Below are 26,354 nucleotides of genomic sequence, written 5' to 3' on the forward strand. Positions count from 1 at the left end.
CACCATCACAAGTTGTCAGTTTCCTATTAATACACTGCTTAAAGTACTGACACTAAGCTCTGACTGAACACGGCAATCATCTAGAGAGCTTTAAAAACTCCGGAAGTCTTGTCCCATCTCCAGAGATTACAATTTCATTGTCTTTGAGTGTAGCCTGGCTATCTGGACTTTAAAAAACTCCCCAGGTAACTCTCAAGTGCAGTCATGATTGAGAACCACGGGCCAGCAGCCTCTGTGCTTTCCAAATTAACAGCAAATTCATGAATCTCAGTTATCGTGAAATAGTGCCCCCCTCATTTCCAGGTAACGCTGTATTACAGCAGTAGCCTTTAGGAGAACAAGCCCTGATGCTTGTCATCTCTCTTCGGGGAGGATTAGGTCCAGGCAGAGACAAGGCTGCAGAGATATCTTGGGGGAAAATGGGACCCTTAATACTTACCTTTATAGAGGCATCTTCCTTTAACCTGCAATGTGGGAGACCTGGGTTCGATCCCTGGGTCGGGAAGATCCCCCCTGGAGAAGGAAATGACAACCCACTCCAGTATTCTTGCCTGGAAAATCCCATGGACTGAGAAGCCTGGTAGGCTACAGTCCATGGGGTCGCAAAGAGCCGGACACGACTGAGCGACTTCACTTTCTGTCTTTCCCTTTCTCCTTTAACGTTAAATTTGTTAGAACGCAATTTTGTCTATTTGAACCAGGGACTGACTGATCTTTGGCTTTCTCTCAGGGTTTTGGGGATTGAGTTTTCTGTTACGAGCTGCATATAGATCAGCTAACTCCTGAGGGCATGCAAGCCTGGTTATAAAGCACGACCTCTGCATTCCCGGGGAGCCCGCGGGAAACCAGGTGAAAAAACAGAGGGCTATGTCCTTGCAATTCAAAGTGTGTTCCGAGGGTCAGCAGCATCACCTGGGAGCTTCCTAAAAACGGCGTCGGGGACATAGACCCAGACCAATTCACTAAGAATCTGCATTTTAACAAGATGCCGGGGGTGGGGGCCGGGAGTACGCCAAGTCCACGTTTGAGAAGCGCCGGCCTATATACTTCGGCGGGTAATGTATGAGCAAAATCTCAAGGAACTACAGAGACTAGGCGGAGGGAGCCACTTATTCCTCTTCCAGGACTGGGGTCCTTTCATAGAGAGTCGCAGCGGCGGGAGGCTGGCGGGCCCAGGTGCCGGACTAGGTCACGGCAGCCCCGCCTGCCCGCCCCGCCTCCCTCCCGGGTTTCTGCCCGGCGCTCGGTTGCTGTGGCAGCGCGGGACGCCGCCAGAACCCCGGCGGCCGCGGTCTCCACCTCCTTCCTCGGAGGCCTCCGCGGGACCCCGGCTCGGGCTCAGCCCGCGCTCCGCCATGCCCCGGGGGAGGCGCGGGGGCCGGGTGGGCGCCCTGGAGGGCGGCCGGGAGGAGGAGGCGCCCCCGGCGGCGGTTGCCGTGCGGTCGGCGCAGTGGGCGTCCGGGCAGCAGCCCGAGGCGGCGGCCGAGCTGATTCTGCTCCGGGGCATCTTCGAGATCGGGAGGGACAGCTGCGACGTGGTGCTGAGCGAGCGGGCCCTGAGGTGGCAGCCCATCCGACCCGAGCGTCTCACAGGTGCGTGGTCCTGGTCAGAAGGTCCCCGCGCCTTCTCCTCCTTCTCCCGGCCTCACACCCTCCCCCGGCGCCGTCCCTCCGCCTCCCGCAAGCTCCTCCTCTGTCCCAGCGGGCGACCGCGTACCCAAGCCGCCACCTCCTCCCTCCAGACCCGGGGAGCCCGAGCCGCCCCCCGGGGCCTCGGCCTGCCCGCTCCTGCCGCCTGGGTTGCCGTCCCGGGACCCACGTCACACTCCGTCCCCCTCCCCCAACTCCCCCCCCCCCCCAAAGGGCTGCTGCTGCTAAGTCGCTTCAGTCGTGTCTGACTCTGTGCGACCCCGTAGACAGCAGCCCAACCAGGCTCCCCCGTCTCTGGGATTCTCCAGGCTAGAATACTGGAGTGCTGTTTTCCAAATGTGGGAAGGTAACCCACTCCTCCCCTCCATGTCCGAGTTTGGCTCAACTGCTTCCGGCGACGCTGCAAGTATAAGCGATTTAAAGTATACCTACACGTGGGTTCCGAATCCAACTTTCGTTTTGCTTACTTCTGAACATTTCACCTGAGCTTTTGGTCCCTCTGGACTTTTCCATCCCTCACATTCCTTGCCATTGTCTCGAATCAAGTCCAAGTTCTAGAAGTTTTTGTTGTTTAATACGGGCTTTAGAATCATCGTGTTGTTTAGGAGTATTTGCCTTTTGACCTAAACTATTTAGAGAGTGTTGTAATTCTGTACAATAGAAGTGTTTCAAGACTTAGTCTGGAGATGATGTAGGGGAAGCCTTGGGATGTAGTAAACATTTCTTCTAAATGATAACTTCGGAAATTAAAAAAAAATATGCCTTCCCCTTGCTGTTTCCCTTGTTGGAAAACAAGACACAATGTGCTTTTTACCTTAAAGACTAGAGAAACGTCACTATTTTACAGTTTCTTGTACAAAAACCTAGCAAAACGGACTAGTCAGGGACTCAGAGCTCATTCTGATAGGCAGTTTCTGCTGCACTTGATGTGCTCGCCTCAGTTCAGTTCAGTCACTCAGTCGTGCCCGACTCCTTGTGACCCCATGGACTGCAGCACGCTGGCCTCCCTGTCCATTGCCAACTCCCAGAGTTTACTCAAACTAATGTCCATTGAGTCAGTGAGGCCATCCAACCATCTCATCCTCTGTCGTCCCCTTCTCCTCCTGTCTTCAATCTTTCCCAGCCTCAGGGTCGTTTCCAGTGAGTCAGTTCTTTGCATCAGGTGGCCAAAGGATTGGAGTTTCAACTTCAGCATTAGTCCTTCCAATGAACATTCAGGACTGATCTCCTTTAGGATGGACTGGCTGGATCTCCTTGCAGTCAAAGGGACTCTCAAGAGTCTTCTCCAACACCACAGTTCAAAAGCATCAATTCTTTGGTGCTCAGCTTTCTTTATAGTCCAACTCTCACATCCATACATGACTACTGGAAAAACCATAGCTTTGACTAGTTGGACCTTTGTTGGCAAAGTAATATCTCTGCTTTTTAATATGCTGTCTAGGTTGGTCATAATTTTTCTTCCAAGGAGCAAGTGTCTTTTAATTTCATGGCTGCAGTCACCATCTGCAGTGATTTTGGAGCCACCAAAAAGAAAGTCTGCCACTGTTTCCCCATTTATTTGCCATGAAGTGATGGGACCAGATGCCATCATCTTACTTAACTGAAACTACCTTTGACTTTAATTTAAAATGTTTTCAGGTGTGTTGAAAAGCACGGTGGGGTATTTTCTACATCTTTGAGTTAAAAACTAGGGATATGGGCATAGAATTCTATTTAAGTCTGTTCGAATTTGGGGGACATAGAAGTTTACCATTAGAGCTTAAATTGGCCTACATGGATCTTTTTAATCAACAATGAAGCTGAAATACTATAGGAATAAAGTGAGACATTGTGAAATGGGGTATTCAAATCTGTGTTGCAATAGTGGTATGTATGAAGCAGTAAAATGCTCTTTTATATACTGAGAGCTGGTGGAGGAAAAGTAGGCTGAATTAGTATTCCTGGCTGTTTAAAAGACATCCGGACAGTTATAACTCTAAAGGTTGCAAGTGTTGATCTTTGATTTTGACCTAAAACATGTTGGTTTTCTTTGCCTTCATTTAGATGCACCACCTTTTCTTTGTAACTAACACCTAGTTTGCAAATATCACTTGGGGCCCCTGAATATTGGAGGTCCAAAAGCTTAGCACCTTAGCAGTTATATTTTAGGAGAAACTAATTATTAAACCATTGTTTTACTTAATAAAATAAGAGTGGGAAAAGTAAAATAAGAGATATGTTTAAATGTGAGAAATATTCTCTGTCGTGGAATTAGCCTAGTTGAGTGTGATGGAAGACAAGTGAAATTGGTTGAGGAAATGGAGGAAAACTGCAGCCATACCTGGAAGGAGGTGGTGTGGGAGGACATTGGGGGCAGAGTATGTCCCTTGCTGGCCAGTGCCTGGCTGTTCCCGGAAAGGGTGGGGGTGGGGTTGGATCTCTGCTGGGCATTATCAGAGGAGATGTTTGCAAGGCCTTTCAGTTTTTAAAACTCGTGGTGCCTTAGTGGTTGTTTTTTTTTTTTAAATAAACTTTATTTTTAGAGCAGTTTTAGGTTCAGGGCAAAATTAAGCAGAAGGTGTATATATCCTCTGCTCCCCACAATGCATAGCCTCCCTGATTATAAGTATTTCCCACCAAGGTCGTACCTTTTCCCACCAAGGTTGTATCTTTGCTAAATCTGATGACCCTACATTGACATCATTATCATCCAGAGTCCATAGTTTACATTAAGGTTCACTCTTAGAGTTCTGCATTCTCTGGGTTTTGCCTTATTTATAATGACATGTAGTAGGATTCTTCAGAGAATGAGAACTGTGAAAATATATATATGTGTGTATGTGTTTATATACACACAGACAATACAATGCGTGTGTATATTTATATTATTTGAGATTTATTATGGGAAAATATGAAATTGATTATGGCTTCCCTGGTGGTTCAGACAGTAAAGAATCCACCTGCAATATAGGAGACCAGGGTTCAATCCCTGGGCCAGAAAGATCCCCTGGAGAAGGGAATGGCTACCCACTCCAGTATTCTTGCCTGGAGAATTCCATGGATAGAGGAGCCTGGTGGGCTATAGTCCATGGGGTTGCAAAAAATTGAGCATGATTGATTGACTAACACACGCATTATAGGAATTGGAGATTATGGAGGCTGAGATATGCCGTTCTTTGCCATTTGCAAAGTTCAGAACCAGGAAAACTGGTTATATAATTCAGACCAAACTGGAATCCCTGAGGACCCAGGGAGCTGATGGTGTAGCCCCTAGAGATGGGATCTACCTGGAGAAGAGGGAGGATGATCAGAAAATCTGTTTTGTTTACACTCAGCACTTTGAAGAGTGCCTGGCATATGAACATTTGTTCCATGAATGAATTTGTTAACTAGTCTCATGGACTTTAGCTTTGCCCATTGCTTTGTAATCTGATTACTACATTGCTACTTAATAGCTTTTCATCACCTGTAGCAACATCCCCCAGCCCTTTTGTTAAAGCATTGGAACTCTTTTTACAAAAACATTCTTCAGCTAATGTGGGCCCACTTCTCCACTGTGAGCATTGTGGTCAGATGCTCAGCTGTAGGATGGAAAAGAAAGCAATCTATGACTAGGGCATGGATTGACCAGGCTGTCACATCTGTAATACAAACTGTATACACAAAAGGGCATCATCTGCTCAGAAAACTTCATTATTGCTTGCAGTGGTGCCTAAATGATCTTTCTATCGGAATCTCTAATTATGGTCATTCTATTTGTGGAATCATGCGTTTATTCATGTTAATTACCAAAATAGCTGTCTGTGCCCTAGGGTAGTGTGAAATCCTGAAGAAATGCAAGAGGGGTCAGATGAGGATTTTCAGGTCAAATGAGAAAGGTCAGGCATGTCTGGGTCACAAGACCCTATAGGCGGAGCAGGCCTCAGTGTTAGCCCCCAGCATGGTGCCTGGGACCAGGCGTAATGTGTCAAAAATTGAGAGCTCAGAAAGGGAATGTGGGCAAATGCCGCGGACCAATATGTGTGCTTTGTCATTTAGTCCTTAGCTTATCTTGTGACTGGATCAGATGTTTTCAGAGTTCAACATTTTCAAAATGATTGCTGATGGCCTGTGGGCATGATTCTAGATCTCAATCAGGGACAAACTTCTAGCAATATGTGCTTAACAAGTGGTAAACTCCTATTTGAAATGTTAGAAGGAAGCAGAAAGTACACGCATTTTTGTGCATCCTCAATGCAGGATCTGCTTACTGAACTGTAAGATTTGGTTATGAGGTTTTCTCATAAAGGAAAATCTACTCCTAGGGAGCGTTAGCAATTAGTAGGATTAGACTATATGAAGCTTATATATATATATATGTATACACACACACACACACACACACACATATATATATATGAAGTACATATATATGAAGCTGATATGAAGTACACTTCAGAATGATCAATTTAGGGATCTCTATGACCAGAATGCCAAATGCCCACAAGTCTTTCTCTGCTGTCTCACATTGGGCACCTTTGTCATTTACTAATGAATAGCACCTTGAAGTATGGAAAACACGACAGGATATTCTACAGGCTCTCTACTCCAGCTGTCTGCAGTTTCCCATCTGGTGAAGGACAGGTTTCAGGAGTGGGCACCAAGAGACCTGAGGTCCTGTCTGCACCTAAGGGTGTAACTGACTCAAGGCAAGTTATTTAATCCCTTTAAATGACAGTTTATTCATCTGCAAAATGAAGCATTTGCATTATATGATCTCTAAGAATTATCAACTCTGAAGTTGCATTTTATAGAAAATACCTGTTTTTATAGGCTTTCGATGTTAGGGCATCGTAATAAATCTGAATAAGGTTTCAATGATCAACTTCCTGGCATGTGTGGAAGTTGTATTTTACAACAAAGCTTCATAGCCCTAATGAATTTCTAATTGAAATAACTACGTGGAAAATATGGGCCAAGTTTTTTGCTCCCCTTCCCTGGCTTCAAGGCCAGATAAGGAGAGGTGGACTGTTACCTCAGCACAGATTCTGTCTTTGGAAAGAAAGAAACCATTTTCTGATAGAAAATCATGGGTCAAGGCTAGTCTTAAGCAGATTTTTCATGATGGACAAAAGGACTAGCTTAGCCTTTCTTCAACTTCATTTCCTGTACCCTCTTACTAAATTCCTGGGCAAGGATCTTACAATATGCTTGATTATCATGAAAATATTATGTTTTAAATATTTTAAAAAAGTCAATGGAGGCTTCAAATCTTAATTATGGTTTACAATTCTCTTGTTATTCTTAGACTTCCTACCTCACATTACACCATTTCATGTTGTGTTTTTCAAAGGGTTATTCCTTCCATGCCCTTGAGCTCAGCTGAATTAGAGAAATAACCAGAAAATCTGAAAAGGGTGGGCTTCATAATAAGATCTTGGAAGTGTTTCTTTTTTTGAGGGAGCTAATGATTTTCTCATGCTTTAAGTTTACATAAACATTTATTTGTTAGGAACTTTTCAAGATGACAGGTAATGTGGAAAAATGTGAAAATGAGAAAAACCCAATCAATTTTAAAACAACAAGAGTTAGTGATTACTGGGACTTAGCAGAGCTGGGTCCATTCTAAGTATTAATCTGCCTAAGCCGTTTGGGAACAGATGTACGTGAAACAGATCCTGGGCTCTGTTGTGTACATCCAAAGTGAGACATCTGTTGGTGAACCGTTGGTCAGGAATAATGGAAGTAGGGGTTAAACCCCAAAATGACCCATTACTCACGTAAATTATTAAAGGACTAATTACTCAGTAAAACACAGTGCTTTGATTCATCAGTCTACATATGAAGAAGAAAAAAAAAATCTTCTTTAAAAAAATTAGTGTGTTCCTAAGCTGTCAAAATTGAAGGAATTTTTAAAAGATGGGTGTGAAAAATCAAGCTTAGCAAGGAACTGCATATAATGTTTATGAAATTTTTAAATGCTTTGACAGTCCTGTTAACCTATTGTGTAAATACTGTATAAAGCACATGTTGTGAAAATACTTAGCTTTTTCTTAATGTACATTAGTCCACATAGAAAAACAAAATATAGAATGAATCTCTAAGTATGGCTGTTCTGTTAAAATTTCTGTGCTGATCTAATGCTCTGTATCTAATATGGTCACCACCAGCCCCCGTGACTGCTGAGCACTCAAAATATGGCTACTGTGACTGAGGAACTGAATTTTAAATTTTATTTAATTTTAATAAATTTAATAGCCACATGCAGCTAGTGGCGATCAGATTTTAAAACACAGTTCTAACACACAGACATACGAAGAGTTGAAAACATTTATTACTTTGATTCCCAGGCATGGGTTTTCATCTTTATTTCTATAGTAAGGTATAGTTTTCAAATAGTTAATCTCAACATAGGACTGAATTACCATCCAATCTGAGCTGCTAATTTAAAGATAGATCTCTGAGTCCAGAGATTCCCAAGTGGCAGAACCTTTTAACATATTTTGTGACCCCCAAAACATGCTTTTATTTGTTATTATGAATTAATTGGCTGATAACGTTTTGTCTGTAAAAACCATTGTTTTATTGCTCATGTCATGGTTTACTTAAATCAACTGGTTTCTTACTATAATGATTGTGGGTTTGAAACAGCCATCCTCGCCTGTGTACACTGACCCCATGAAAGTCTGCATCCTGGTGTTGTTCCTAAATACACCACAGCCATGTGACACCATATGAAGACAAGCACTTAAAAGAAACTTCTCTACTTTTGTGTCCCCTTCCTCTCGCTCCTCCTCCATGAGGGGGTATTTAGGGTCACCACTGACACAGAAATATGCTCCTAGAAGTGGTACTTGCATTGAAGGCAAGGGATGTACAAACTCAACATGGGGATGGACTGGATCAAGGTTGGTAAACCAGAGAGGCTGATTCATGTGGGATCTGCCGGAGTGGGAGGACCTACAGTGAATTGCAGGAGTATGAACCTGATGGAGCTAAAGAATCAAAGAGCCATGGCAGTAAATAATTGGGATCGACAGATAGCTTGGGTACACAGGAAGATGCTATTGCCTAGACTGGGCATTTCTGTGCTCTCTGTAATTTGGGAAGGTGAACCATCTTTGTTCAAAGGGCCAGGGATATAGAAGACATAATTCACTGTGATCTAAATACTAGAATACTCATTCTGAGTCTTATCCCTAATCCCCTGGTTCATTACTTGACTAGGTTATTTGATTACATTTCAAATATTGACAAGTCTATAAGCATCATCAAAGTCCTCAACAAAGTCCTTGCCAATGCCTTCCATGTGACTGTATTCCTGCTGAATTTTAAAAGTACTGTGCCTGTGATGGGGTAGTGTGTGCTGGGCAAGTGAGTTCTGGTCATGTATGTGCTGAGCAAAGGGAAGGCACTCTTGGTAGCCATGGCTGTTTATATGCTCTTATGTTTTCCAAAGTCAGTATGTATTGAGATAAGAGGGAAAGGAGGGAGGAAAGTGAAGTTTGAGGGAAATTAAACCTTCTGCTGACTTTTAGCCTGTAAACCAGAAGCTGAAGACCCTCAGGGTAATGGGTAACAGAATCCAGAGACAGGGAGGCAGACAAACAGGTGGACAGGTATGGATATATTAAAAACAGCTGACATAGTGCTATGGACTTACGCTAAGCCTACAGGTAAGTCTTAAATAATGTACCAGCTGACATTAGGGAGTTCCTATATACATTCCAAGATTTTCATCAGGAACAATGTTCTGGAAACTATCGCTGTTGCTCTGGATCCATGTCCAGTGTTTGATTGAAAATCCGTGCATGCTCGGTCACGTCTGGCTCTTTGTGACCTATGGACTGTAGCCTGCCAGGCTTCTCTGTCCATGGGTTTCTCCAGGCAAGAATACTGGAATGGGTAGCCGTTTCCTCCTCCAGGGGATCTTCCCAACCAAGGGTTCAAACCCACATCTCCTGCATTGCAGGAGGACTCTTTACTGCTGAAAATAGTGAATGTTTAGTCCTGTATGAAGTGTATTGTCTTGTTTAATCTTCCCAACAAGACTGCGTAGTTCAGATAGGGTTTTTATTTCTGGGACCCAGAGATGACCTTTCTTGCCCAAGGACATGCTGGTGATGGAGTTGTTGGGATTCCAGGCCAGGCAGCCTGACTCCAGAGTCCACACTGTACCCAGGAGGTTATGCTGCTTCCTCAGTTCAGTAGGAAAGAGTTCTCCCTAACATCTTCAAGAGTCTATGTAATGTCTGAGTAAGTGGGTAGCATCATGGTTCAAACCAAAGTAACAAGCCTTACTACGACAAGAGTGTCTGATTTTTTCAGGCCTTCATGACAGTTCTTCCGTAGAGAGCATATTCTGTTGCTCTCACCACTTATAATTCCTGAGTAAATGACCAAATGAAAGTTTTTAAAGCCCAATATTTTTATTATAGAAAACATCAAACATAGCCAGATGTAGAAAGAATAATATAATAAGCCTTCATGTTCAATCCAGTGAGGATGAGGCTCAATGTGACATGTTCTTGAGTTTGAATGGTTTTCAAGGTCAGTCTTGTTCCATTCATGCCCTAACCACTTCCCTCCTTTGTTTGGAATAGTTGGGAGCAATTCCTAGATATCATATAATTGCTTCTATAGATATCTTACATGTATCTCTAGAAGATTAGGATTAAAAAAGCATAGGACATAATATAATACACAGTATAGTCACTATTCCAATATAAAATAATCCTGTGTCCTTAAATATACAGTTAGTGTTCATTGTCTTCTATTGTTTCTCTTTCCCTTTTCTAAATCTAAATCAACATTTAAATAAGATCCATGTTGCAGTTGGTTGCTGTGTCTTTATATCTTTGATTCCACAGATTCCTCTCCCTTTAAAATTTTTTTCCTTGTTAGTTATTTTCTGGGCAAACTAGGTTGTTTGGACTGCAGTTTTTCACAGGAAAATGAAAGGTTCGTTGTAGGGGCAACTGTCTGTGAAAGATGAAAGGGGCAGGAAGCATGTTGGGAGGGATAACCTCCAGGCTGTGATACTAGTTTGACGCCTGTAAAGAGGGCTGAAGCAGGCACGGGCAGGGAGAACCTCAGCCTATGGTGCTTATCTGAAAAGACTGCTCCTTAGGAGTCCTGCCTTAGGTGGTGCTGGGATTTAGTTGCCCAGTCCTGCCCAACTCATTGTGACCTCATGGACTGCAGCTCTCCAGGCCTCCCTGTCTCTCACCGTCTCCAGAAGTTTGCCCAAGTTCGTGTCCATTGCACTGGTGATGTCTTCTAGCCATCTCATCCTCTGACGTCTCCTTCTCCTCCTGCCTTCAATATTTCCTAGCGTCACAGACTTTTCCAGTGAGTCAACTATTAGCATCAGATGACCAAAATACTAAAGCTTCAGCTTCAGCATCTGTCCTTCCAGTGAATATTCAGGGTTGATCTCTGTAAAGATTGACTGGTTTGATCTTGCTGTCCAAGGGACTCTCAGGAGTCTTCTCCAGCACCACAGTTTGAAGGCATCAATTCTTTGGCACTCTGCCTTCTTTACAGTCCAGCTCTCACAACCATACGTGACCACTGAGAAGACCATTAGCCTTGACTATATGGACCTTTGTTGGCAGAGTAATGTCTCTGCTTTTCAATACACTGTCTAGGTTTGTCATAACTTTCCTGCCAAGAAGCAAATGTCTTCTATTTCATGGCTGCAGTCACCATACACAGTGATTTTAGAGTGCAAGAAGAGGAAATCTGACACTGCTTCCACCTTTTCCCCCTCTATTTGCCATGCAGTAATGGGACTGGATGCCATGATCTTAGTTTTTTTTTTTAATAGTTTTAAGTCAGCTCCTTCACTCTCCTCCTCATTGAGAGGCCCTTTAGTTCCTATGCGCTTTCTGCCATTAGGTGGTAACATCTGTGTATCTGAGGTTGTTGATATTTCTCCCTTCTGTCTTGACTCCAGCTTCTAACTTATTCAGCCTGGCATTTCTCATGATGTGCTCAGCATATAGGTTAAACAGGAAGACAGCAGACTGTCCAGTTGTGCCCCTTCTCAATCTTGAACCAATCAGTTGTTCCATGCCTGCCTTAGGTAGAAGTGGCCAAATCTATGTGTTCAGTCATAGGCTGGGGGCTGCCTGAGAAGAGTGAAGTTAAGGTGGGTCCTAAAGGTACCAATAGCTGGGGGTTGTTGCCTAACTGCATTCGTTGCAGCAGAAAAGCAAGTTTTTCCTTAAAGGGAAAAATCACAGCAGCCACTGTGACCAATTAGGTTTATTATTATCATTATGAACTCAGTTATTTAAATATATTTCAATTCATAGCAGCGACGCTTCTTGCTGCTACTGCTGCTGCTAAGTCGCTTCAGTTGTGTCTGACTCTGTGCGACCCCATAGACAGCAGCCCACCAGGCTCCGCCGTCCCTGGGATTCTCCAGGCAAGAACACTGGAGTGGGTTGCCATTTCCTTTTCCAGTGCATGAAAGTGAAAAGTGAAAGTGAAGTCGCCCAGTCATGTCCAACTCTTAGCGACCCCATGGACTGCAGCCTACCAGGCTCCTCCATCCATGGGATTTTCCAGGCAAGAGTACTGGAGTGGGGTGCCATTGCCTTCTCCAGTGATGCTTCTTACTAATGCTCAAATTGCCCCGATTCTGTATTTTTGGACCAATGGGAACCACTTCACACTGATTTCTGAGGCCTTTTGACATTTTTCTTAGATGTCTCTGTTCGCTTCCTTGCTTTCTGAAATGGCAATATATTCTAGGCCTGTTTTGAACATTTCATGCCTATCATCAAGGGTGCCTGATTTCTTAAACTGAGTTATGGTATTTAGAGATCACAATTTGAGCCCCAGGTGTGCTCATTGCTAGTACTTTCCTTATATAGTCCTATTTCCTAGGTTTTTCTGAAAGCAGAGCTAGGAAGCATGATTTTTTTTTTTCCCTGAAGAATAGATGCACTATGGAATTATGCTGGTATCTCCAGTAAAAGTTCAAGACTAAAGGTTTTTATTTATTTGTTCCTACCCTTAAAATTCAGTGTTCCAACTGCAATAATATCATTACTGCTTTGCAATAAATGTACATCACAGAATAATAACACCAGTGCTACCGCCAACAATGTAATTAATGAGAGCCAGCCATTTAAGATCATTCTGTAATAATTTTGTTTTTGTTGCTTTTAGGGATGTACCACTTAGAGTATGTGCTGTGCTTAGTCGCTCAGTTGTGTCCGACTTGTTGCGACCCCATGGACTGTAGCCCACGAGGTATCACTGTCCTTGGGGATTCTCCAGGCCAGAATACTGGAATGGGTTGCCATGTCCTCCTCCAGGGGATCTGCCTAACCTGGGGATTGAACCCAGGCCTCCCACATTGCAGATGAATTCTTTACCATCTGAGCCACCAGGGAAGCCCAAGAATACTGGAGCGGGTAGCCTATCCCTTCTCCAGGGGAGCTTCCTGATCCAGGAATTGAACCAGGGTGTCATGCATTGTAGGCAGATTCTTTACCAGCTGAACTACCAGGGAAGCCCAGAGTATGTGCTATGTGTAATGAGATTATTATTATTATTATTTTTAATGGGTCTATATTTTATCATCTTATTTATTTTTGGCTGTGCTGGGTCTTTGTTGCTGCATGCAGATTTTCTGTTGTTGCAGTGAATGGGGGCTACTCTCTAATTGCGATGTGCGGGCTTCTCATTGAAGTGGTTTCTCTTGTTGTGGAGCATGGGCGTTAGGGCACGTGGGCTTCAGTCATTGCCTCATGATATGTGGGATTTTCCTAGACCAGGGATTGAACCTGTGTCCCCATTGGCAGGCAGATTTTTAACTACTGGACCACGAGGGAAATCCCCAAATGACTGTGTTCTAAAGACAGTTGGAATCAGTCCTATCTGTGATGTTATACTTCCAACTCAATATGCAAAATTATTTGTTTCACTTTTGCTTTTATTTTTGGGCATTGCTCTTTTTAATCCTATTTTGTAATTATGTAAAATACATGGTTCCAAAATCAAATCCACTAAGCAAGCTATACTCTGGGAAGCACAGTTTTTGTCTGTGTCCCTTCTACCCTTTTCCTTCCTTCCCATTATTGGTAAGCCTTTTAAATTTTTTGGTTTATTCCTAGATAAGCAAACATGTACATATATTCTTTTACTTACCTCACCCTACCCATCTTCTTAAGTGCATGGGACTGTACCATATATGCTTTTTTTCCACTTCAATTTCTTTTTGAATTAACAGTATTCCCAATATATCACTTGATAGAGGTATGTAGTGAGAGTCCTCATTTCCTTTTGTATCTGCACAAATGGCAACCCACTCCAGTGTTCTTGCCTGGAGAATCCCAGGGACGGCGGAGCCTGGTGGGCTGCCGTCTATGGGGTCGCACAGAGTCGGACACGACTGAAGCGACTTAGCATAGCATAGCATAACAATAATCTGTTGTGTGCTTTAGTTTACTAATTCTTCTCTCTGTTGAAGGACTTGGGTGGTTTCCAGTCATTTTTGCTGTTGTGAATAGTGGTGTAATTAAAAACTTATCATGTCTGTTTAAAATGTATTTTTGGAATAGATTCCTACAAGTGGGACTGTTGACTCAAAGAATAAATACCTTATATAATTTTTTAATGTATGTTAAGTTGCTTCAGTCATGTCTGACTCTTTGTGATGCTATGGACTCCAGGTTCCTCTGTCCACGGGATCCTCCAGGCAGGAATACTGGATTGGGTTGCCATGCCCTCCTCCAGGGGATCATCCTCACTCAGGGATTGAACCCATGGGTTTCTTATGTCTCCTGGATTGGCAAGTCGGTTCTTTACCACTAGCGCCACCTGAGAAGTCTATTTTTTTTTTTTTAAATAACCTGACTTTTTAGAGCAGTTTTCATTTCACAGCAAAATTAGTGAAACATACAGAGGTTTCCCATCTACTTCCTGCCTACATAATTTTGCCAAATATTTCCAAGTCCCCTGAGAAAGATTGTGTTATTTTGCTTTTCTGTCATCATCGTAGGAGGGCACCTGTTTCTGTGTCATTTCTTCAAAAGATATATTGTCAGACATTGTTTTAAAAAAACAATCTGAGATAAGAAATGGTATCTCATCATACTTTTAATTTTTATTTTTCTCATAAATCATTCATATTTTTAGCTTATTTCTCCTAATATTAGGGAGCAACAATCATGTGCTAGGCGTCTGATAGGTATCAGGGATGCTACAATCAATTTGTCACAATTTTTGCTTTAAAATATTCACAATCTGCAAGGAGGCTTATCAGCAAAATAACTAGGTGATCTGTTTTATGTGCACTTGACGTATCACTTACAGGGAATTATAAAGAACCACGGAAGTGTAGCTAAAGGGGAAAATCATTTCGTTTGAGTGGCAGAGGAGGACGTAGGGGAAAGCTACAGAGAGGTGTAAAGACCTTTAAACATGGCTAGGAGTTGGCAGTACAAAAGAATAAGCAAACCATTATAGGAAAATAACATTTTGGAAACATTTGGCAAGAATGCTTTGACCTCCATGGAAAATAAAGCCATAGCCTGTAGGGAGAGTGCTTTGTGTAAGTCAGTAGTTTGCATAGCACCTTGAGTGTCATGCCAGGAAATTGGTGTTTTACCCTGAAGGTTGAGTAAGGGGCGGCAAAGACAAAGAGTCAGAGGATTTCAAGTTTTTGTTTTTTAAAGTAGGTGAAATTGGGTTTTAGGAAGACAGCCACGGGGGTAGGTTGGATTATAAATGGGGGTAGGTTAGACTGAGGAGCCCATTTCAGTGGCTAGTCCACCAGCAGATCCAGGAGGAGGTGTGTATGTGGCAGGGAGGATGGAGAGGTAAGGTCAGGTGCAAAGGGATATCGGCAGAGATAGAATGTAGAGAATGTGGGGTTTGAGGGGAAAGGAAGGCACAGGGGTGATGCTGAGATTTTTAGCTTGGACGGTGGAATGCATCTTGGACACAGCTAAAATTGCTTTTTGTTTTGCTGGTCTAAGAATTATGCCACTCGAAATGTATTCTACCAAGCATCAGATATGCTAGGGACTAGCAAAATGTCCAAACAGAAGGGAAACAGAAAGCTTGAGCAAAGACATAGACTGGAGAAATTGCTCCTGAAGGATTATAGATTGAACTCTGGTAAGTTTAAAATCTGTGTTTTCCATGAGCCATTGGGCTCTCTTCTTCTGTGCCATTTCTTATTAGGTTGGGGCTACTTGGAAAAAAATAGTTGAAAGCTATTTTCAGAAAACATTTTTCATTAAATATTGGTAAATAAAGTTATGATCTTTGTATAACTGTAATGTTTGGTATTATTGAAATATTAAAAAAATCAGTGAAATAATTTTGTCAATTTTTATATGTATAAAAACTGTTTATCATTTTAAACTAAAAAAATCCATTTATATCATGAAATCTTTTGTTTAATACAAATAATATTTGTTCCAAATTAAACTTCTAAGCTTGGTAAATGTTCCAGGCACATAATTCAAAGTAGTTTCTAGTGCCCATCTGTGCAGGAAGAATAAGATCAATAAAATTGAGCGTGTGTTGGTTTCCTGATATTCTAGGCGTGTTTTTATGTATTGAAAGTGTAAAGGCAAGGTAGTATATATTTTGTTCTGGTTTTCATTATACAGAGGAAAACTTGTTACAGTTAAAATCTTGGTGACTATAATGCCTTTTTGAAATCCCATTCACAGCCCACTTATTTTAGACAATATTTAAATACTTTAGGGTTTCCCAAGTGGCTCAAAAGGTAAAGAATCTGCCTGCAATGCAGGAGACCTGGGTTTGATCCCTGGATTGGAAAGACCCCCTGCAGAAGGGAATGGCAATCCACTCCAGTATTCTTGCCTGGAAAATTTCACTGACAGAGGTGCCTGGCAGGCTGCAGTCCATGGGGTTGCAAAGAGTCAGACATAAGTGAGTGGCTAATATGCACACACACACACCAAATACTTTAAATAATTTGGATACATTTTTATCATGAAATGTGATTTATAATATGTTTTTATTTTAAAAGTAGAAATATATTCTTCTCAAAAATCACTATTTCCATTTCTTTGAATTAGCATTTTTCATATTTGGGGGAAAAAAGTCTTGATACCCTAGCTTCTGAAAGGAAGACAAATCTGTCGTTTTCCAAGTTGTTTGTTTTACACTGGGAGCAAACCTACTCTTTTAATGAATTTCATGTCATGGAAACATCTTCTGGGGGAACCTGTGCATGGGGGCTAAATCACTTCAGTCCTGTCTGATTCTTTGTGATCCCTTGGAGTCCTGCCAGGCTCCTCTGTCCATGGGGTACTAAGCAAGTATTACTATTAGCTTCTAAAGTAACTATCTTCATTATTCTAGGGTAAACTGAAGAAAACTCATGTTAGAGACTTGTATAAAGACTTTCGTCTTCTTCTTTGGTTAATATTCTGTCTTTATGTGAATCTCAACAAAATCAGTTAAATGGAAACTGAAAATTCAAAATGATGTGTATATGTTCAATTTACTGTTAAACGATATTATGCCCTGGATGTAAACTTCTAATTTTATTTTTTCACCTTAATGAAAGCGCTGGTCATTGTTGCTGCCACTGATGCTCTTTTGTCTGCACATACTGTTGCAACATAATGTGTTGTGCATTTGATACGGATATTACCATATTGCCATAAGGAGCTGCTATTATCGTAGACACCAACTGATTCCATGATAGTGTCAGATTTCTTTAACATATGCTTATGTTTTTGTACAAATGACCCCAAGAAACATCTGCTAGTTTTGTGGTGGTATCTACTGTTTCTTTTTCAGAAGTTGACCCGTCAGTCACTTTCTAACGTGAAATCTCCAGTATTTCATTAGAGTAGGCTCACTTTCTGGTGATGTTAATTAAAAAACATTTGGACTCAGCTTTATGACATAATTCAGAAATAAATTGAACTGCCTGTGTACATTATTTTAAAACTCTCTTTTCATGATTGTGTCATTGATACTTTAAAGATGTGCCCTTTTAGTGGGTCTTTTAGCATCCAAAATGTGAGGTCCCAAATTGCTTTCTAATGGTTCTGAAATACATCTTCTAATTTTACAAAAGTGTGTAGTAGTTGTGGTGTATCATTGGTCAATTCATATCCTTTGCTAATTGCTAATTTTCAATGAATGTGTAAGGGCAGACAAAGGCAAAGGAAGTGAAGATTCATTATGGTTGTGAAATCTTTCCTCTAGGAGACTGCAAAACTTCAGAGAACATAAGCCATCGATTCTGTTACAGGTGGGACCCTTTCTTCTACTTGCCTTGGTATGACCTTGACTAAGAAACAATGGTCACAGATTCTCATTGTCTGGCATTTTCTTTCCTGCTTTCTTCTCTGTTTTCTCAAGTGTCTTTCTCAAGGCATCTTATTCAAAGAAAGCAATATGACCATGTATTTATGATAAACTTGGAACACAACAAAATGAAAAACAAAATTATCTTTTAATAGCAATATTTGTCCATGTTTCCCAGTGGAAAATATATAGATTTTCCAAACTCTATTGTATTAGAGGACATGATCTATAAAATGTTGTATTACCTACATATTTGACCCCAACTCTAAACCTAATAAAATAAATATACATGAGGTTTAGTCCTTAATCTTGCTTATGTCAAGATAGTAGCACAAGCTTATTTTATTTTCTACTTGTCTGCTTTCTGTGCATCAGCTGCTGGACTCCTTTAGACTCTAAACATGTCATCATTTACATCTCCGTGCTCATTCAGCAGCCCTTGCCGCTCTTCAGTTCTTTCCTTATCCCTTGGGTGACTTACATCATTGGATAACCTTCTGTCCCCTGCTTGTCAGCTCTTGGCTAAAACTGAGCTGAGGCCCTTGCCAGGTACCTTTGGTGCTCGACCTGCTGGGATTCAGCTTTGGACTCGAAGCTGTCTGTGTGCCTTCCATGCCAAAACTCGATTCTGGGAGGGGTGACAGGACGACTGCAGGCTTTAGTTTCAATGATAAAACCTGAATGAGGTTGTACTGAGTGCCTAAACAGCTTTCTCTTAGGTCTGAAATAGGAGAGCTAGGAGCCTCCATGTCCCTTGAGAAAGAAAGATTTCCCTCAGCCTTCTGGGCTCAACACTGAACCATTTAAGTGGGATTGTGGGCTGGACCCAACGAGTGTAATTTCCTCGAATGGTGGTTTAGTTTTCTTCTGTGTGTGATGGGAGTAGGACCAACTAAGGGAAGTCCCCAGTGGCTTTTCTTGCCTCTTGGGGGGCAGCCCATTTTCTTTCAGTCAGGGCTTCCTACCCTTCTACCCCTCTACCCTGTGCGAGGCACTGAGGAGCCATAGGGATGGGGGAAGATATTCATGAAAAGAGTTTCCAGGTACTGGGTATGTCGGGAGTCCTGTTTAAGGGACAAAGACTATATAGCAATTGTCATTTTAGTACTTATCACTGCCTATCCTTTTTGTTGTTAGTTTTTAATACAGAAAATTGTGCCTGTACTGTCTTGGTGGAGTGGAGCAGGAAACGAAATCTATTTTCATTAACTTTGTATGGTGCCTGGTGTGATATCATGAACAGGTGGGCTCATAATTGTTTACTTGATGCTCTTTTTAAGAAGTCAATTATGTCATGGGAAATTGAAGAATAGCAAAATTAATTTGTTGAAGCCTTCTATAGGAAATCTTGCGTGCATGCATGTTCACTGGAGAAACATGGGGCTTCTCCCATAAAGGACAGGCTTTGTTTTGTTTTTAATAAGACACACTCTTTATAATTAAAACAAAATCCCAGTGTTAAGGGATTACTGTTTTAAATAATTGGATTTCTTTCCTTTGTTTCCCTGATCCCTATATATGAGAATAAATCTAATGGTGTCTTCGGCTAATACATATTTCCAGATTAAATAGTTCTGTTAACTACTGAATTTTAATAATGCCTCAAAGTTTACAGATGATAATATAGAAAACCATATAGCATCAGGAACTTATTTTAGATTTGAAAAAGGCAAAGATACAGAAACTAAGAACAACAGAAGCTGTGGAAACTTTAAATGATATATTGATATTCACTGTAATAAACAAAAATAAGCTGTTTGCATAATTTTCTATAACTCTGCCCTCAAAATACTAAATTTAGTATCACATATTGTTCCCTGGTGGCTCAGATGGTAAAAGAATCTGCCTGAAATCTGCCAGGAAACCCGGGGTTCGATCCCTGGGTTGGGAAGACCCCTGGAGAAGGGAATGGTTGCCTACTCCAGTATTCTTGCCTGGAAAATTCCATGGACAGAGGAGCCTGGCCAGCTACAGTCCGTGGGGCTGCCAAGAGTCCGACAAGACTGAGCAATGAACACTTCACTTCATTTTTAATCTCAGACACATGATTTCCTGAAATGGTATTTTAATGCCTGAAGATGTTTTAGCTTAAAAAATGTTTAGGGTTAAAATGATACAGAAGAAAATAAAAATCTAAATGTCTAGTTGGTACTTTTAGAAAAATTCCTTAGATAAGCTCTGCCGCCTTTCTTTCTCTTCTCTTTTTTGATTGCCACACTCCAGAGCTTTCTTCTGAGACTCTTTAAGTCATGTGTGAGTATAGGAGAGGACAGGCATTAGGGTGAGTGGTAAGAAGGGAGGACATTTTGCCTAAGGCAAAAATCTTTCTCCATATGGGGCCTTCTTAATACCCTCCCTCAGCCCCTTACATGAGAACTTGAGCTCCCAGGCCAGAGGCTGATTTGGGAGCAGCATTAGCAGATGGGGGTGGTAGTGGGGAGGTGAGGAGGTAGATGAAGGGCTGTTTTTCTGGTTGATCACTTCTGGACTTTGGTGAACCTTTTCTTTTTTCTTTAATTTTGGCTATACCACACAGCATGCAGAACTTCCCAGACCAGGGATCAAACCTGTGTCCCCTGTATTAGAAGCACAGAGTCTTAACCACTGGACCACCAGAGAAGTCCAGAACCTTTTCAAACTGACCTGTTTCTCTACTTAATCCTGAGTCAGTCTTGACCCTTAACTTTCCAAGTATGGCCATATGGGTCCTCCTCAGTTTAGAAGCTCAAGGAAGCAGTGTTTCTAGTTCCAGTACAGAGTTTTAAAGAACCAGTAGGAACAAAAATATCAAGAACTTTTGAGAGATTTTCTATTTGATCCCGCAGGAAGGCAGAAGGCAAAATGAAACGTATTGTAAATGATACTTTCAGATCTTGCACACGTTTCTCAGTTACCCCCATCTGTCATTTCTGGGTTGGGTTGCATCCCTTGCTTATCCTGATTGGTGGTTTAGTTGCTAGGTGGTGTTGGACTCTTTGCGATCCCAAGGACTGTAGCCTGCCAGGCTCTTCAGTCCATGGGATTTTCCAGGCAAGTATACTGGAGTGGGTTGCCATTTCCTTCTCCAGGGGATCTTCCCAACCCATGGATTGAACCTGGGTCTCCTGCATTGTGTGTGGACTCTTTACCAACTGAGCCATCAGTGAAGCTATTCTGATTAATTCCCACCTAAAATAGTTTAGTTCTCCTTATATAACTCTTGCTTTCAAATTAATGACAACCTAAGCAGTTATTTAAAGTGTTTTCTCCCTTGGCATTCAGTATTCTTCAGTGTTCACATTTGGAAATATTGGAACATAGAAGGAAAAAAGGAAAATGATTCATTTCTTTTGTTTGGTATATTTTGCTTGATGTTGTGGTGAGATACAAGGTCACATGGTGTAGAAAATTTGGAGACTCTAAAGAAGAAATTAAAACTTAAGTTAAAGAAGGATGATATGTTAGTCTGTCAGGGCTGTCATAACACAACACCATAGATGAAGCGGTTTAAACAACAGAAATTGACTTTTTTCTTATGGTTCTGGGGGCTGGAAGTCCAAGATCAAGGTGTTGTCAGAGCTGATTTCTGGTGAGGCCTCGCTCCCTTAGCTCATGGATGGCCACCTTCTCACTGTGCCCTCGTGTGGTCGTTCCTTTGTGCGCATATGGAGACAGAGATCGCTAATGTTTCTCTTCTTTTTTTTTATAATTAAGATTTTTTTAAATTTTTAATTGAAGGATGATTAACAATATAGTGTTGGTTTCTGCCATACATCAACATGGATCAGCCATGGGTACACATATGTCCCCTCTCTCTTGAGCCTCCTGTCTCCCATCTCAGTCCGCCCCTCTTGGTTGCCATGGAGCCCTGGTGTGAGTTCCCTGAGTCATACAGCAAATTTCCACTGGCTGTCTATTATTTTACATATGTTAGTGTATATGTTCGGAGAAGGCAATGGCACCCCACTCCAGTACTCTTCCTGGAAAATCCCATAGATGGAGGAGTCTGGTGGGCTGCAGTCCATGGGGTCGCTAAGAGTCCGATGCGACTGAGCGACTTCACTTTCACTTTTCACTTTCATGCATTGGAGAAGGAAATGGCAACCCACTCCAGTGTTCTTGCCTGGAGAATCCCAGGGATGGGGGAGCCTGGTGGGCTGCCGTCCATGGGGTCGCACAGAGTCGGACACGACTGAAGCGACTTAGCGTAGCATAGCATAGCATAGTGTATATGTTTTCATGCTACTCTTCCCATTCATCCCACCCTCTCCTTCCTACACTGTCCCCCACCGTGTCCATAAGTTCTGTTCTCTATGTCTGCATCTCCATTGCTACCCTGCAAATAGGTTCATCAGTACTATCTTTCTAAATTCCATATATATGGATTAAAATACAGTATTTTTTCCACTTTCTGACTTACTTTACTTTGTATAATAGGCTCTGTGTTCATCCACCTCATTAGCACTGACTCAAATGTGTTCCATTTTATGACTAATACTCCAGTGTATATATGTACCACAACTTTTTTATCCACTGTTGATGGCCATCTAGGTTGCTTCTTTGTGCTAGTTATTGTAAATAGTGCTGCATCAAACATTGTGGTGCCTGTGTCTTTTTCAGTTATGGCTTTCTTAGGGTATATGCCCAGTATTGGGATTGCTGGGTCACATGGTAGTTTTTTTCCTAGTTTTTAAGGCATCTCCATCCTGTCTTACACAGAAAATAATGCAAGCAGCTTATGCAACTCAATAACAGAAAAACAACCCAATCGAAAAGCGCGCAAAAGACCTAAACAGACGTTTCTCCAAAGAAGACATACAGATGGCTAATAAATACATGAAAAGAGGCTCAACATTGGTCATTATTAGAGAAATGCAAATCAAAATTACAATGAGATATCACCTCACACCAGTTAGAATCAGTTCAGTGGCTCAGTCATGTCCAGCTCTTTGTGACCCCATGGACTGCAACACTCCAGGCTTCCCTGTCCATCACCAACTCCCAGAGCTTGCTCAAACTCATGTCCATCGAGTTGGTGATGCCATCCAATCATCTCATCCTCTGTCGTCCCCTTCTCCTCCTGTCTTCAGTCTTTCCCAGCATCAGGATCTTTTCCAGTGAGTCAGTTCTTCGCATCAGGTGGCCAAAGTATTGGAGCTTCAGCTTCAGCTCAGTCCTTCCAATGAATATTCAGGACTGATTTCCTTTAGGATGGACTGGTTTGATATTCTTGCTGTAAGGGACTCTCAAGAGTCTTCTCCAACACCATAGTTCAGAAGCATCAATTCTTCATCACTCAGCTTTCTTTATGGTCCAGCTCTCACATCCATACATGACTACTGGAAAAATCAGAATGGCCATCATCAAAAAATCCCAAAATAGTTAATGCTGGAGAGGGTGTAGGAAAAAGGGAACCCTCTTGCACTGTTGGTGGGAATGTAAGTCTTCCTTTTAAGGACACAAGTCCCATCAGACTAGAGACCACTTGCTCCTGTGCTCAATCGCTCAATTGTTTCTAACGCTTTGTGACCCCGTGGACTGTAGCCTGCCATGCTTCTCTGTCCATGGAATTTTCCAGGCAAGAATACTGGAATGAGTTGCCATTTCCTACTTTAGGGGATCTTCCTGACCCAGGAATTGAACCCATGTCTCTTGTGTCTCCTGCATTGGCAGGCAGACTCTTTACCATTACCGCCATCTGGGAAGCCCCTAGAGAGCACCCTTATGACTTAATTTAAAGTTAATTACTCCTTAAAGGCCCAAATATAGTCACACTGGGGGGTTAGAACTTCTGCATATGAATTTTGGAGAGACAGAATTCAATCCCAAACAAGTGGATTTACTATATTACTCCTTTAGCTAAATCTTCTCCAATCCTGAAAGTGGGTTTTACCTCCTCCCCCCAAATTCCTATTAATGGCGAGGTGAGGTTTTTTGGTTTGTTTCTTTTTTATTTTTAATATAATGGTTGGCTACATCAAATGATATATAACACTAAGAAATAAGAATTGTTAGAAGAATCGAGTGAGCTGAAACATATTAAAATGGTTTGGAATGATTTCTTTTTTTAATTTAAGTAGGTTTCCTCAAGTCTAAATCTGTGTGACTGATATCAGTCTAAATGAAGCCCAAATAACAATCTTAGTTATATAATAACAAGCTCAGATCTCAAAGATTGTGAACTACATTTGAGTACACTGAGACTCATGTATTTGCTTGTCCTAAAATTTTCTGAAAACACGATGAACTTAGAACTTCAATTTTTTTGTCTATGACTATGAATGGTGAGATATAACTGTGTCTGATTCCCCCCCACCCCTTCCCATTTATTAGGGCTTATTTCGGGTTTTAGTACTGAAATCAGTGTTCACTTTTTATCTTTCTGGTAAACCTTGCCAATAAATATTTGCATATTTGGAAGTTCTCAGGACCATCAGATTGTTGGGCAACCTTAAAAGGTCACACAGAGAAGTGATTTGGGTCGGTTCTCCTCTGCTTTATTTAAGTCTGAACAATTCATTTCTGTGGTACGACCAGAATACTGACCTACATTTGAAAGTGCAGTGCTGTTTTATCTGTTATCTAAATCTGCTGTGCTATAAAAGGGTGAAGCACAGAAAAGAGGTCACCATTATTAATTTCTTTGTTGTCCTGGAGTAAAGGGATTTGTTTTTGGTTTTCATTTGTTTTTGGCTAGATAGTCTGCTTCTGAGAGATAACTGAAGTAGAAACTTCAGTAGAATTCCTATATGAATTTATAGGAAACATAAATCTCAGGATTATTAAGTGATGATATTTAAAAATGATATAACTTTGGGGCTAACATTTCTCTAAGGGCTAAAATGAGTTAATTCTATTTGGAAATATTTAAATTAGAATTAGCTTTTACTTTTGATAAATACTGCTTTAAAAAATTTCTACTGAATCTTTAAGCTTTTAATATTTTAGCCATTCTCCTGAAGTAGGCATAGAAGCGTGTTTGTACCTTGGTTTAGTAAGCCTCTGAACATGCAAAGCAACAGATGTTATACCCAGCATAATTATATGTATCCTGGAAACACATCTTTATAGAGTGGGATTGGTCCTTGGGAAAACAAAAATTTGGCAACCAAAGGGCGTTAAACTGCTGATCTCAGCAGTAATTGCCTGAGAGAGACTATAATAATCTTGTATAGGTAGCAACTACATACATGTATTGGAAAAATAATGTAATTCTAAAATACATTAAAAGGAAAATGAACTTGTATCAATTTTAGCTCATCTATCCCCTTGTAGAGCAGAAATAGCCCTCATTATTTTTTAGAAAGTTCTTTAAACAACTTTTTGGAAAGTATTTCCAGAATTCCAAGTCCTAATATACTAAGGCTTTTGAGAATCTGTCTTTTTAAAATATAATGTGCATTAAAAATAGAGCATTTTAAACAAACGAACTGATCCCTGATCTTCAAGTATCCTAGTAACTCTGGATAAATTGGGTGCTATGAGAGCACAGTTACTGAACGAATAGCCATACCAAAGCCACGGTTTTTGTAATTGTGATCTCTTCATTCCAAGGGCATCTTAAAGCACCAATAGATAAGACAAATAGATAAAAGTAATCAGAGCTCATTTAGTTTCTGTCTCAGAAGGTCTAGAATCATCTGGAAGCCAGTGTGAGAAGCACTGTGTTAACGATTTCTTAAATAGTTAGTTACAAGGTTGTGAAGGTCCTTAAAAAAAATTGCTGAAGTTGATGGTGTCGGTTTTTGAGGTTTGAAGTTTTAAAATAAGAGTTTGTCAATAGTCGTAGTCCAAACAGCAAGTTATCACCGAGATCATCGTTAGTCTTTGTCAAAACCATTGTTTGCCATTGGTGGGGTAGAACTGATGAAGAACTTGCATTGTGAGTGGAGCACATAAACCCTTTCAGGATGAATACAAATTGAACTTGATAGATTTCCCACAATATTTGTGCCTAGAATTAGAGTAGTAGTGACATGTGACTCAGCTGCTGGTAATTTTTTCCTTGTACTATTATTTCTTTTTTCTTCCTTTTTTTCTTAATTTAAAAGATTTTTAAGTTAAATAATGGGAACAGATCTTATTTTTCAATGGCTAAAGCCACAGAAAACAGCATTTCATTTAGGGCCCCTGTAGATGCATAATTAATTTAAAATGTTCTGTCTTGATTATGTGATGAAAGTCTAGGTAAGTCTTATTGTTATTTCTAATTTATCTTCCTAATATTGTCTTTATACTCTCAGTTTCTGCTTTTCTCCTAATCTATTCCATAAATTTCTTAGTAGATCCTTTGTAACAGGGGAGGTGTTTCCAAGTCTGCTTTAGGGAAGGCAGTCAGGATACCCACTGATTTTAGGAGCTACTTTATAAATTCAAAACAAAGCCAGAGCATTTTTGTACTCTAAGTGAGGGAAGAGGCCTACTTTAATCATTCTTTCCTAGTACCA

The 26,354-nt window shown here is 41.2% G+C and overlaps 1 protein-coding gene across 2 annotated transcripts in view; it reads left to right on the forward strand.

The window, feature by feature from the left end:
• The first annotated feature begins 604 nt into the window (after positions 1 to 604).
• CERKL (ceramide kinase like) overlaps positions 605 to 26,354 on the forward strand; it is a 135,821-nt gene continuing 110,071 nt past the window's right edge. The window contains exon 1 of one of the 2 annotated variants that reach the window (XM_025273938.3): positions 605 to 1,593. In XM_025273938.3, the coding sequence (XP_025129723.3) occupies positions 1,059 to 1,593 (535 nt within the window). In that variant the 5' untranslated portion in view covers positions 605 to 1,058. The remainder of the gene's footprint in view (positions 1,594 to 26,354) is intronic. The other variant, XM_025273929.3, reaches the window with a different exon arrangement.

Source organism: Bubalus bubalis, chromosome 2 (assembly GCF_019923935.1).
Source record: "Bubalus bubalis isolate 160015118507 breed Murrah chromosome 2, NDDB_SH_1, whole genome shotgun sequence".
NCBI classification, from domain to species: domain Eukaryota; kingdom Metazoa; phylum Chordata; class Mammalia; order Artiodactyla; family Bovidae; genus Bubalus; species Bubalus bubalis.